This window comes from Anguilla anguilla, chromosome 1, assembly GCF_013347855.1.
Source record: "Anguilla anguilla isolate fAngAng1 chromosome 1, fAngAng1.pri, whole genome shotgun sequence".
Classification (NCBI taxonomy): Eukaryota; Metazoa; Chordata; class Actinopteri; order Anguilliformes; family Anguillidae; genus Anguilla; species Anguilla anguilla.
In genome coordinates, this window is record NC_049201.1 from 33,482,728 (window position 1) to 33,497,348 (window position 14,621).

The 14,621-nt window shown below is 42.1% G+C and overlaps 2 protein-coding genes across 12 annotated transcripts in view; both read right to left on the reverse strand.

Moving 5' to 3' along the window:
• LOC118234553 (afadin-like) overlaps positions 1-14,621 on the reverse strand; it is a 210,204-nt gene that overhangs the window by 57,016 nt on the left and 138,567 nt on the right. For all 11 annotated transcript variants that reach the window (XM_035431235.1, XM_035431224.1, XM_035431207.1 and 8 more), the window contains one exon: positions 1,718-1,916. In XM_035431235.1, the coding sequence (XP_035287126.1) occupies positions 1,718-1,916 (199 nt within the window). The remainder of the gene's footprint in view (positions 1-1,717; positions 1,917-14,621) is intronic.
• Positions 11,777-12,788, reverse strand: LOC118234612. Its single transcript, XM_035431271.1, has 2 exons — positions 12,039-12,788; positions 11,777-11,954 (listed from the first exon to the last, which is right to left on the reverse strand). The coding sequence occupies exons 1-2, from the start codon at positions 12,685-12,687 to the stop codon at positions 11,938-11,940; spliced, it is 666 nt and encodes a 221-aa protein (XP_035287162.1). The 5' UTR covers positions 12,688-12,788; the 3' UTR covers positions 11,777-11,937.

The following is a 14,621-nucleotide window of genomic DNA, read 5'->3' on the forward strand; positions in this document are numbered from 1 at the left end:
AACTAACAGTGACAGTTAAGAAAACAAACACCTACTTAAATCCCACTCCTAACCCAACACAAAACCAGCAACCAAACCAGAGACGCAAACCCAAACTCGAAGTCTTTTCAGAAATACGATCGATACACAGAAGTCAAAATAGTACGAAGTCACAATAGCAATACTTGAGTGAACTAACATTCAAATCCAAGTCACTGGGGTGTAACTGACAATATTCGCTATATATAGGTGTGGGTCTGTTCCTCATTGGCCGCCAGGCAGGTCCGCAGAAGAGGATTGGGGGGGAAACAACGCACTCTTCCCTCTTCTTCACCAATTGCGGAGTGACCCGTAGCAGACTTCACGGAATAATGAGACCGAAAGAAAAAAACAAACCTGGCACGTAACATGTCCAAAATGTAAACAAGTCAGGCAGTTTTCACGGTCGGGAAAATTTTTATGACAGCGTTATCGTGGACATCAATGTCATCAAGCTAACGTTATTAATAAACAAGTGAAGTCATTTTTTTGTTGGCGATTAATAAGTCATGTAATGTTATAATATATCGAACGTTACATTCATGCTACTTGTTTAACGTTACCTACGCACTGCTTAAGTTAATATAAAAAGAATGTACTTACCAACGAGATGGAGTGATAACGCAGTTTGTAATGAGGTTAGTTAGCCTACTAAATAAGAAATGTTGGCTTGCTAGGTAAAGTTAGCTTGTGATAGTTGGAAGCGTGTTGAATGCAGAGACTAAAAAGGTTGAATGTCACTCCACGCACAATGAGGGTAAAGAACACTGATCTCAGACCTGCTGTTTTCCTATTGCGTTCACGTTTTAACCAACAGATGTCGCTGGTGAGCTTTTCAACCGAGCTGCCCCACTGTTACTGGAGTTTAAAAACATCTTAAAAATACATTAAAAAATTTTTTTCCCTGAGGCTTAGGCCCGGCGGGCCGCCGGGCTTGCAATACACTGGCGGAAACCCTGGGTGTATGTGAGAGGGTATAGCAGTGTGTGTGAGAGAGTATAATGGTGCATGTGAGAGAGTTTAATGGTGTACGTGAGAGGGTATAGTGGTGTGTGTGAGAGAGTATAATGGTGATTCTATGATGGTGATGAGAGGAAGTATGATTTATGGCCTAAGCGGCCTCTCATATACATGCACATGCATGCAAGTGTGGGTGCGTGCATGAACACACACGTCCATGTCCATAAAATAAGTGAGTCCAGTTTTTGGCCAATGCAGTAGAGCATTACCACTACATTACATTACATTACAGGCATTTGGCAGACGCTCTTATCCAGAGCGACGTACAACAAAGTGTATAACCATAACCAGGAACAAGTATGACGAAAACCCTAGAGAGAAGTACCGGTCCAAGTGCAGGGAACAACCGCATAGTTCAACTTGGACCCTGAAGGTTAAACTGATTAACACTAACACAACGAGAACAGCAACAACGCAGTCTATGGAAAAAATGCAAGCAGTAGTTAAGACAGGTGCATTAACTAAGTCACCTACGAAACAGCTACCTAGTTACAACCCTAAGCTTACAGTCATTTAAGAGATTACAGGGAGGTAGGAAATGGGCTTGAAATGGGAGGCAGGAGTGCAGGTGGGGACAGGGACAGGGGTAGAGAAAGAAAAATGGGTAAGGACAGAGACAGAGAAAGGAACAGAGATGAGGAAAGAGACAGACACAGGAGAGAAATAGGTTGGCGCATACCTCTCTGGCAGAGCGGGTCCAGGAACTCTTGGAAGCCACTGGGCAGGGCGCGCACCACATCACAGGAGTAGCCATCCTCAGGCAGCAGAAACGGCAGCTGCAGGTCAGGGTCCTCCTCCAGCTGAACCTCCCGCCCGTCGCTCCGGGCTAGCTCATCTGCAGTGCTCTCCGCCGCTGCCACCACACTGTCAATCAGCTCCTGTCAAATACAGTGTGGAGTAGTGCTACTATGCCTATGAGCCTGTAAAGGACTTAACTGGAACTGCTCCGCTGAGTATACAGGGTTTTTCCAGCACACAAAATTCTGGCCAGTGTCAGCATGAAAAAAACATTATCATTACAAATGTTGTACATAGTGGATTTCTATCATTTGTAACTGCAATAGTGGTATTACAGCAATGTGGCATTGAATCACAATCAGCACAATGTACTCGGAAAGGCGCTATTGAAGAAGAATACAAAGTTGCATGCAGCTGTATGCATGGAGTGCATGATGAGACGTCGCCCCATGTTTGCCTGTTTTCTTTTGTAACCAAGCATGTCAAATAATTTCAAATAAGTTTTCAATATTACATCATAGTAGTTTAATGTTTTCAACCAGTAGTCAGACTAGCCCATTGAATTCTGTGTCTTGGGAACATGACATTTCAAAATCTACGTTTTAACCTAATGCACTTGTGTACTGATAAAAATAGGTATTTTCCCCGTGATAAGGCAACTCACAAAAAGAAAACAATAAGTGTATGTCATTCATAACTTGTAACAGAAGCAGGGTGAAACAGTGGGATTAGCAGATAACATAAAATAAAAATAATGCTTTGGTGTTCTGGCCAAACAAATTTTTGGCACACAGGCTAATAATATTAAACACCTTATGAGCAACTTCTGTTTTAATTTACTCATGTTGAGCAAGCTTGCTAGTGGGTGACATCTGGACTTTCCATTCAAATGAAGAGCTTCGAATCTCGCAAAACACTACCAACAGCTATGTAAATATTATGATCAATGACAACACAAATCAGACACCAAAAGACTGACTAAAAAAACAGGAATAATTATTTTGTTTTGGTTCAAGTCTGGGTTATCGCCCTTTGAAATAAAAAATAAAAAAAGATCACAGGGTGTCTGTGTTTAATAGAGCACAGTGTATTTTGGCCCTGTTTTCTTGCAGAATCTTGTGTTAACATGACCACTTTCAACTTTGCAGATATGGCCCGTTGAATCACCGATTTTTTAGAGAGTTTGAGAGGAGGAGAATTAAGAGAGCAGGTGAAAAGACATCATTTCATCATTACTAGCCATTAAAAAGTACAATTCACATTATTAACAGATGTGGTAAATTTAATCGTGATCAAAATTAAAATACCACCTCTGCCTCATTTTGAGGAAAAACCCCTGGTATACAGAAGAAAGGAGAAACAAATATGACAAATATAAGCTTAGTGAGGCACCCAAGAGAAGGATGTATGCAAGGAAATACCAGACACAGAAAAAAAGGCTCTGTCCTGTCCTATCCTGTCAGCTGTACAAGTGGAGCTTTTGTAAAAGAAGAATGCACAAATTGCTCTGAATAAGTGTGCACAAAAACTGAAAACATCCAAATGAACAAAAATAATGAATGAATTAAGGAATAATTACTAATAATAATAATAATAATAATAATAACTGCAAGCATAACAAGAGTTGCCAAGCACAGAGAATCAAGAAGGCAGAAAGATGTAAATGTCATTGCTCTGCATTTACCACGATACTTCACGATTAGGTACCCACTGCGCACGCTTTGCTGCCAAAAGCCCCACAGTCAAACATGGCAGCTTCCATGAATTGGCGTCATGCACGATTGAGCTCCCATAGGAATCCATTGAATCGGTAAGTGGAAGCTGTCTACAGTATATTTCAATATACCAAATTTCCAGAAGATTGCATATCTTAAGATCATCCAATGAGTGCTTAATTTTTATTGGCTGATGGCAGCCATTTTTTTGACAGTCGATGTAGCGTATGTCTGGTCAATATACAGAAATTTCAAGTTAATTGGTCATTTGATTCATGAGTTATGGCCATTTTCACATTTTCCCCAGCAACAGCACCACATGCTGAGGGGAACCAAATGGCACAATTAATTTTGGCAGAAAATTAATTTTGTGTGATTGTACTTTCAAAATTAATTTCGACAGAACTTTATTGAAAAATTCTTTTCAAAGCGCCGGTAATTCAATTTCTGAATAGCGTGCCAGAGTAGACAGCGACGTTCGCACCTGGGTAAAAGCGCTAGTTGTCTATTGTCTGCACAGACTGCCAGTATTTCTTCACTGAGTCAATTTTTCTAATTTTAAAAACCCAGTCATTTAAAGCCTAAATATTTAGGAAAGTCGTAGATGGAGGAGGACATAGCATTTACAGCATTGGAGTGAATCGCATCAAAGAGATGGGAAAATAGATCCGAATCCGAATAATATTTGTCAAATTCAGGAGGACAAAACATTCGGGGAGAACGCGTTATCTGAGTGTTGCTGTACTGTCGAATGTGTGCCTATCAATGTACACTATTTGACCAAAATATCTGGATACCCCTTGGTCTGTTTTTCATGGTTTGGGCTAAGCCCCTTAGTTCCAGTGAAGGCAAATCTTAATGCTATAGCACACAATCATGATTCTGTGATTCAGTTTGGGGAAGGCCCTTTCCCATTTCAGCATGACAATGGCCACAGCGGTCCATACACAAATGGTTTTGTCGAGAACGGTGTGGAAGAACTTTAGTAGCCTGCACAGAGCCCTCACCTCAACCCAATCCAACACCTTTGGGATCAATTAAAAATACAACTGCAAGCCAGACCTAATCACCCAATCATTGCCCAACCTCACTACTGCTCTTCTGGCTAAATGGAAGCAAATCTAGTATAAAGCCTTCCCCAAAGAGTGGAGGTTGTTACAGCAGCAAAGGGTGGACCAACACCATATTAATGCCAATAATTTTGGATGAGATGTTGGATGTCAGGTGTCCACTGTAGGTACACTCAGTCAGTCTGTACTGTCCAAATTAAAATAATGACAGTCTTTAAGAAAATGAAGTGCATCTGACGTGCACCCGGTGACATCATATGTTGCTGTATGCAGAAACTAGGCTCTGCTGACTTAGCTTGGCTGCGGCAACTTAGCCTAGTACATCCCATGTGGAAACCATTGCACGCCCGGCGCTGCACGACTAACCACAACGGGCTACAGGAAGAAGAACCTTTCTGACGACCAACCAGGGGGAACAACATTGCCACTGCTACAGAAAAAGGACTGCACAAATTCACCACATCAAAACTGTTCTCTCCAGGACCCAACTATGACCACCGGACACAAAACACACATGGCAGGATCTCAGAAAGACTGACTATACATATCAGGCATTAGCAGTTAGTTTAGTCTGTACTGAGGTGAATGTGATTTTGTTTGTTTCTATTTGTCCTTTAAAATTATTTGCACTGGCGATGTAACCATAGAGTACAACTACACATGCGCTCTCTTTCTCTCTCTCTAACTTTCCAACTGTAACGACACCGCACTCGTAGTATAGTCGGTAGTGGGCGAATAACTGGCTTGGTTGCATGAATCACTTAAGAGCTTAAGTTACGCTTCCCTATCCGGCACTACTGGGAGCAATACTCCTTACTCTAGCTAAGTTATTCAGCATGCCAGTTACACTATATATATATATACACGCACCCCACACAAACGCGACCAACCCACCGTTTGCCTTTCCCACTTTCGTCCACAAAGGGACACATGCGCACACGCACACACACACACACCATCTAACCCTCCTATGTTTATCATAGTGCCTCACAGTTAGATTAGTTTGTGTATTCTGTGTTTGTTTGTTTAATAAGTAATTTTATTAAACCCGTGTCTGTTTTGATGTTGCCAGAATGTGAGAATCGGAGTCAAAATAGCCTATCCAAGAACTATAATCCTTCAGGTTATCTCTTAAATCTTTGATTTAATCATTTGATCATTAATGTTTTTAATTTTGATTAGTAAGTGACACCACATACTTTTGAGCCTGTTGTGTCTATACTAGGGATGTATCCGAATCCGAATACTGTATTCGGGAAAGCACAAATAATGCGATGGAAACAGATATTTCTTCTACCCGAAGTTGCTCGTTATTATTCGGATTCGAAAAAAAAAAAAAAGTCAGCTCCATGTCGAGTTCTCATAGCCTCTATCTAACTTTACGGGGGGGGAAACTAGTAGTTTCATTTACTACACATTATTGAAAAGTGTTTGCTATATTCTGTAGTCGCCCCGAGGCAGCACACAGCAGGCAGCGGGCTGAGAGCTGACCATTCCCGGCTATCACTCAGGGAAACTCTCGCATCGAGGAGGAGGAGACGTCAGGTGCGGGAGCTAGCGAGACAAAAGCCTGGTGTGGCAGCTGGATTTCTTTCAAACCCCTGCAACCTATACATCAAAATGAAGCTTAGAACCTGTAGTTTTAGCTGTATGTGTTACTTTCTTCCATTTAAAAAAATCCAGCCGAAATATTTTACGATACGTTTTACCTTGTATTTCAGTCAATATTCATCCGTTTAAGATGAAACATGCTGTATATGTATCAGCCATAGGTCTTGGCTATCAAATGAACACAAAATCCAGTCCAGATTTTCATGGTAGGCTAACAGTTGCCACCAAGGGAAAATATGAGGACATCAGATGGTTTGCAGTCTATCCAAACTTAGTTCAGTAGGGGGAAAAAATAAAAAAATAAAACAGGCAAAACAAAGTTCATGTATTACTGTTATGTAATTACTATTGTAAAGTAGTAATTCATGTTTCCCTAGCGAACTGCAGTAACGTTAATACATCAAGAAACACGAACACAGCATCATTGGAATTTAAGATTATTCCCTTCAAATGAATGACATTTTTCGAGATATCGTTACTGTAAATAGTTTCAATTTCCAATCCCAGTTAAGGGGAGGGGGGGGGTTCAGACAGTTCATAAAACTTTGTTTACTTAAAAATAAAAAAAATTAAAAAGGAGAGAGATGAAAAGTACAGTATGAGGATGTGGAAATATATTTCATATTTATTTATATGCCAACATTGAATCAATTTGATGCTTTGAAGGTACAAAACCACGCCCACTTCCTGTCTTCTATCCGAATACAGATACAGATACAGATAAATTTGTTGGTTGAACAGCTACAGATACAGATACAGATACAGATAATGACATCTCTGCACACCCCTAGTCTATACCAAGTTAGGCCTACATCATACCAAGCCAAACCATTTTTTATTTATTTTCATTTTTGTAAAAAGCCATACGCATTCAAAGTTCATTTGCTGACTGTGGCCATGTTTTTCTGACATGGCAACTTTATTAGAACAACTTTTAAAAAGGGGGGTCTCCTGAACAAATGAGTTCAAGCTGCATGCCAATATGTCAAATGGCCTTGGAGGAGATGTAGTTTAAGTGTTTTACAAGAAATGAAACATGACTTCCAATATGGTGGACTCCATGGGTCCTTGAGGCATAAATATTATTCATTGTTGCACCAATGTACCAAAATATATGACTGTACATATGGTTCAGGACTCCTATGCTTCCAAAATGTGTACATTCAAGAGTTTTATAGCGCCACCTTGTGGCCGACTGGCACCATATTAACTGTTTACCGTGATCGGTAAACTTCTGTAACGTCTCGTTCAGTTTTGGGAAGTGCGTGAAGTCAAGCGACTTAATCTGGGTAGCCATTAACTTGAGTTTCAACCTGAATGCCCTGATTCTGGCAACTAGTGTAGGCAGATCGTGGTTTTTCCCCTGCATAGACTCATTCAAATCATTAAGATAGGTTGTGATGTCTGCCAGGAAAGATACATTGCACAGCCAGTCTTTGTCCTCTAACTCAGGGTGCACTGCAGAAGTCTGAGCTAAAAACTGCTTGATTGTGGGTAACAGAGAAAGGAGGCGGGCAAGCACCTTTCCTCGGCTCAACCAGCACACATCAGTGAGCAGGACCAGATCACCGTATTCTGATTCAACATCTAATGGTAAATGGTAAATGGTAAATGGTAAATGGACTGCATTAGCGCTTTTATCCAAAGCGCTTTACAACCGATGCCTCTCATTCGCCAGAGCAGTTAGGGGTTAGGTGTCTTGCTCAAGGACACCTCGACACGCCCAGGGCGGGGTTTGAACCAGCAACCGTCCGACTGCCAGACAATCGGTCTTACCTCCTGAACTATGTCGTCCCAAACATCTCCCAAAAGTTCCAAAAACTGACGGTGATGAAGAGGCCGAGCGCGAATATAATTCACAATCTGGACCACTTTGTCCATAACAGTTCTCAGCCGATCTCCCTTGTCAAGTTTAGCACACAGAACTTCTTGGTAAATAATGCAGTGCACACCGAAAAGCTTTGGTACACGTGCCTTCAACAGTGCAGTAAATCCCCGGTGTACTCCGGTCATTGAGGGGCAGCCATCAGTTGTAACAGAGACAATTTTCTCCCAAGACAAGTTGTTGGTGTCAAAAAAAGACGCAAATGCGTCGAAAAAAACAGATCCTTGTGCTCTGCCGTGTATGCTCATCAACTCCAAAAACTCTTCCATCACGTTCAGCTCAGTATCCACACAGTGTACCCATAAACACAACTGAGCAACATCACTGATGTCTTTTGTTTCGTCCAATGCAATGCTTATAGCCTCACTGTGGCACACTTTACTTAAAATGTCATTTTACAAATCATTAGCTATGTCATTTACTCGCTGACTAACAGTTTGCCTGCTCAGCTGTAGTGCTTTGATGCGCTTGAGAAGCTCATCTTTGTTTTTAAAACTGTCAAACAAGTCAATAGCTGATTCTATGAAGCCTGGTTTCAACAATTCGCCATCAGCAAAGGATTTCCCACTTTTAGCAAAGCGATCCGATAGCTAGCCAAAGTCACTGTATTGCTCTCAGATAACGATCGTCTCAAATCTTGCCTCTGCTTGGCCAGACTGTCTTTGAGTTCTGAAAGACGGCGAGCTCGGTCAACTGACCCTGCTGGAAAAGCGTCCTTGTGGGAAGGATGCCGGGTTTCCTAATGTCGCTGAACATTGTATTTTTTGCTGACAGACAGTATCTCTTTGCATATTAAGCAAAATGGCTTCCCTTTTAGATCAATCATAAAATAATCTTCCTCCCACCTGTCCTGAATGGTCTTGCCTTCATCGGTTACTTTCTTTTTTTTCACTGCCTGTGCGGGACCAGCGTTGTCTGCAGCTCTCTTAGTCTTATCCAGTTTTACAACAAATTTATCCATTTATTTATCCTTTTTTTCATAAATGCAAATAGTCTAATAAAATTGGAAACAGTGGTAAAGTGGTTATCCAGTGATGGTGGAATATTCGCAAAGTCTCAGGAGTGTCTCGCGTGAACGTGATTTTCGTAATGCATTTCAATTAGCACAATACATCGTAGGCCCTTCACAAAACGGTACAAAAGTGTAATATTTAATATTTTGAACATGATTAATAAATCATAACAAATGCTACTTAGCTAATAATAAATTATTAATTAAAATAGTTTTAAAACATTCACAATTTTTAAATGTTAATAGGCCTACATGTTAATTTGTTCATCATTCATTGGCGGGCCGCATGACCAGGGAGAATGAGCCGCAGGTTGGCCACCACTGACCTACACGCTTGTAAAGCATAGACTCTTTGCACTTTGCAAAAAATTCCATCTCAATCGATAAAACCGCAAGAGATAACAAAATAAATAACAAGACAGTCCCCTTCCCCGAAGGAGGACTGAAACTGACACCCCAGGTTATTGATTATGGTATTTTATAATCCAATAACTGTCTGCAACAAATCAGACAACTGCTAATACAACAGTAATGACATTGATATCGCTAAAATCCCCCTCTGATCCCCAAGCAATCAATCTGGGCTGCGTTTCCCAGAGTCTCCTTAGCGCTACGTGCGTACAGCTCTTCCTTTAGGTCTCGAGCTGTTTCCCAGCGTCTCTTTAGCTAAGGTATACCTTATGAAAGGTATACCTTTAAAAGGGTGGTCTGAGGCACTCGTAAGCTGTCCCTTAGCGATGCGCTCCGCAGTTTTAGCCTTATGCCAACATTTTGCTTTTCAAATCGAGAGTTGTTCTACAGTGCACAACTAGTAGCACATCTGCATGCGAAAATTACATAGTTTAATATTAACTTTACGAAAATTAATTATCCAATCAACGTTTCTGTGCAAAAAAGTTTTTTTTTAATTTATACGTGGTGGAGCTAATTGAGGATATGGATTTTCTGACTGGTTAGGCTACCGTAGCCTGTACCCTGCTACTACAAGCCTATATTTGACAGATATTAGGCAAAATGACAAATCTAAATGAGGACAGCTGGAAACTAATCAAGAGGGCGGCACCCGCTATATCTAGTCGATCATTATTGGGCTCAGTTAGGCCGCATTATGGCTGCATTACAGCGTATTGTTGCTCTAAACCAAAGGCGTCGCCATTCGCGTAGCCGATTGGTTTATGTTAATCATTTTATAAGGACAAACTTTAAACCGCTTGATGCCCTCTCAAACACTGCCATCGTTGCTAAATACCAGCTGCCACGGGTAAAAAATACTCCAACTACTTGAAATTGTGTCCCCGCACATTTCAAGGGCCACCCAGTGCAACTTTGCCCTCAGCCCAGAGGTCCAGCTCCTGGCAGCCTTACGCTTTTATGCAGTGGGCAGTTTTCTGGAGGTGGTGGGAGACGGAAACGGGCTCAGCAAGGCTTCCGTATCACAGAGTGTAGAGGCCGTGACCAACATCCTCATGCGTCATGCCCAAGCATATATCAAGATGCCTGCAAGGAGAGAGGAGATACAGCAGGCACACCAGGGTTTCCACGCTGTGGCTGGCATTCCCCAGGTGATTGGACTGGTGGATGGGACCCTAATCCCTGTGTCCAACCCATCCGTGGACGACCAGCTGTTCATCTGTCGTAAGGGGTATTCCGCCATCAACACCCAAGTGGTGGTGGACCACAATGGACTCATCGTGGATGTTGTGGCGAAGTGGCCAGGCAGCACGCATGACAGCTACATCTGGGCCAACTCAGCTGTGGGGCAGGATGTTGCCAGGGGAGTGTTCGGCAGGGGTTTTTTCCTCGGAGACAGTGGCTACCCCCTCCGAACCTACCTGATGACACCAGTGGCGAATCCTGTAACACAAGCTGAGCAGGATTTCAACGATGCCCACATCCGCACCAGGGGCCTCGTAGAACGCACAATTGGCCGTTGGAAACACCGATTCCGCTGCATTCATCGGTCGATGGGAGGGCTGAAGCTCAACCCTGCAAAGTGCTGTGCTGTCATCATTGTAACAGCAATGCTGCACAACACTGCTGTGCGCGCACGATCGCACATGCCTCCGGAGGATAATGAGGATGAAGAGGAGGATGACGCCGAAGGTGACAACCCTCCTCCCCCTGAACATTGTGCAGCACAATATAACGCTGGTTTTCAGGCCAGGCAAAAAATCATCAACATTTTTGGCTGAAGTTGGACTCCTTTGTTTTTTCTCCACTTTTCCTTTGCAGTCACTAAACGGTCCATGTCCAGCACCCACGTCACCCACACACCATCCAAACTCCCATTCCAGCAATAAACCCTCCAAACTCCCATTCCAGCAATAAACCCACCATCCAAACTCCCATTCCAGCAATAAACCCACCATCCAAACTCCCTTCAATCAACCCCATTTCTCCCCACAATGAGCCCACTGTTATCAGTGTGGACCCATCAAATTAAAATGCTATAATTAGCCTACCAAAACTTAAACCAGCTAATCAAAGTTTGCACACGTAACCCGCATGCGTTACCCACAGCAATATTCTCCAAGCACATGGCTTAAGAACGGTTTCATCTTAACATAAAACATTCTAAACAGACAAATTTATTTCCTATTTCAATGTTTGATAATGCAATAACTGACACAAAATATACTTGGGTCTTAACTATTCCCTAGCAACAGAATTCCAGTGAAACGCTCTATAAAAAACAAACAACATGGAATAGAACACACAGGTGCTTTATTTGCAGAATGTAACAAAAGGTTAAGGTTTCCAAAAAGGAGCATGTTTTATCAAAGAAACAAAATAGATGCAAACAAAAAGATAGTATACCGTTCCTTATATAAAATAATAAAATAAAAAACTTCATCAACGGGGACGTGGTCATGGATTTGTCTCATCTGCAAGGGAAGAAAAGTTAATTAGTGAAATTGAATGGAATACATTGCAGAATAGGAATAGGACACTAAAAACGTTAGACTTACTTTGAGATGGCAGAATGATGGGCACGGATATGGAGGGCCTATGAAACTGTGCCTCTGCCAAATCATACTGCCTCTGCAGGAGGTCCAGTTTTGCTTTTTTTACTTCCAGCATCTCCCGCTGGAGGCTGTTGGACATCTCCAGTTGCGCCTCGATGCCCTCGCAGCACCACCAGCTTCTCCTTCTCCAAACGGAGAAGGTCTTCGCTGCAGCTGCAGCGCACGACTCTCTTCCTTGACATTCCACCTCGCATCTGAGGTGTTCTGGTGCGGGCTTCTGTCGGGGGGGAGAACCACAGCGAGAAGGCGACGAGGCATGCGAGCTTTGGGGTGGCGAGGAGGGCTCGGGGGGTGGGGTGGATGTCCCCTCACCAGAGGGCTGGAGGGTGGATGTCCCCTTGCCAGATCTGACATCAATGCCCCCCGAGATGCCTTGGGAGGCCGTGTGGCCAATGATTGAAAGGGCCTTTTCTTCGTCAGGGGTGAGGCTGGGTACTACGCTCAGTCCAGCACCCGTTTTTGCTATCTCCCTCCGCACTGCCGCCCCTCGAGATTTGGCAAGACTGGCGAAGTCTTGCCATTTTTTCCTGACAACTGTCCACTCTCTGGGTGGACAGGAGCTGGAAGCAGCCATTTTTTGAGCTATATTCATCCAAATAGCCACTTTTGCCTTATTGGAAATATTATGTCAGGGTTCTGTGGTTTGTCTGCATTTCCCCTTTTGGGCCGCCAGATGGTGAACTGATCACTTCAGTTTTTAGTTCTGTTCATTTACCCTGTTTAATTGTATTATTGTTTTCAATTATTCAATTATTGTTTTTTGGTTGTCTCGTTTTCCCTTCCCTCTCTGTGGCCTGATTGTGCATTGTGCCCTCCTGGGTCTCGTCAGTGTCTTGTCTATTTAAGTTCCTTCTTCCCTGACTCAGGTGCTGGATCCTTGTGTGTGCTTTTCTGATTGTGTTTCGGTATGTGCTCCCACGTGTACTTTTGACTCTGTGTTTTGTCCTGAGTGTTTTCTATCCTGCCTGTGTTCTGTTTTTGCATTGTTTTGAATTTCTGGATTTTCTTTGTTTTTGCGTTTAAAGAACTTTGCTTTGTCCTTTTGAGACTTGCCCTGCGTGGCTTTGTTTTTGTTCTCCCTGGTTTTTGTACTTATTAAAAGTAAATTCTCGGTTTGTATTTACCCTTTTGGATTTCGAGTATTTTTGACTCTACATTTGGGTCCATTCCCTCGCCTTACCTGACACATTACTCCTAAAATTACAAAATAGGACGCCCTTGTTTTGTTGCACTTCATCAAGTAAGACGTGCATTTCCTCCTTTGTGAAGATCGCTCCTCTATGCCGTCTTGTCTTCATATGTGAAACTACCCACGGGTAATTATGTAGGCTGCATTAGCCAATCCCAGTGCGCAATAAATTAAATTAGTAATCGGATGCACCTGCTATTAATTACACTAATCAGTGATCACACAAAACACGGCAATGAAACGCCACGTTGTGTCCCTTCTTTTACTTCCTTTAAGTGAGCCATCTATAGCATTATGATAGGTTATAAAATGATTTGGCAATATTTCATTTAATACCCTCTTTACACTACTGACCCAGGTTAAAATGCCGTTGCATACGCGGTATAGAATTAATCATTATCAATTTCCACAGACGCGCTTTTGCCTTTCATCTACGATCATTTTTGCACTGCAGATAAAAGTCAGCGGGAATCAGGGGATATGCTGCTACAGTTGTCTATATATTGCTTGACAAAAACAAATTAAAATTAGATCTTTGTTTCAATAAGAACAAAATAATTTTTTATATGTAGCCTATATCCTTTTTCCTGGGCTTCCAAGAAGTCCCAGACTATGGCGTATATGTGCCGATTGATGCTCTTTATTTTATCTTTTGTAGCCTACATTTATTGATTAAAACTATCACAAGGTCTGCAGACAGTTATTTGACTCTTAAAGAGATTAGCAGATAATCTTTAGTAGGCATAGCTTCCTCTTCTGCAATATTAGATTGATGTAAAATGATTATGACAACACTTGTTATATTAAAACGTCATTCATAAGCCTTTACAAGTGAGACAATCGATTCGCTTGGCATCGATTGATAAACTTTTCAGCACCACAGTGAAGGCCAGCTCCAACTTACGACGTACCTTTGAGGTGTCCCTTAAGGGAACTGTTAAGGTATAGTCTGGGAAACACTCCTAAAAAAGCGGTTTCCCTTTTAAAGGTATACCTTAGAAACCTTTGTAAAATGTTAAGGTACATTGAAACTTGGAAACGCAGCCCTGCTCTTTGTATAGAGCAGGGCTCCAGACTAACTTTTTACATTGGCTGCACTGGTGCGCCTAACTTTCTCATTTAGGTGCACCAGCACATAATTTAGGTGCACCCAAATTTTTTCCCTGCGCCTTTTGGCGGCGCAATAATACATTTTAAGCGTTACCTTTTTTGTCAGTTCTCATACACATTGGTAATTTCTTAACACATTTTGTAAATGATTGTAAACAGGAATAAAGGTGCAGATAAATGTTTTTTCTTTATTTAAATCACAGCACCATCAAGAAATCGCAATAACC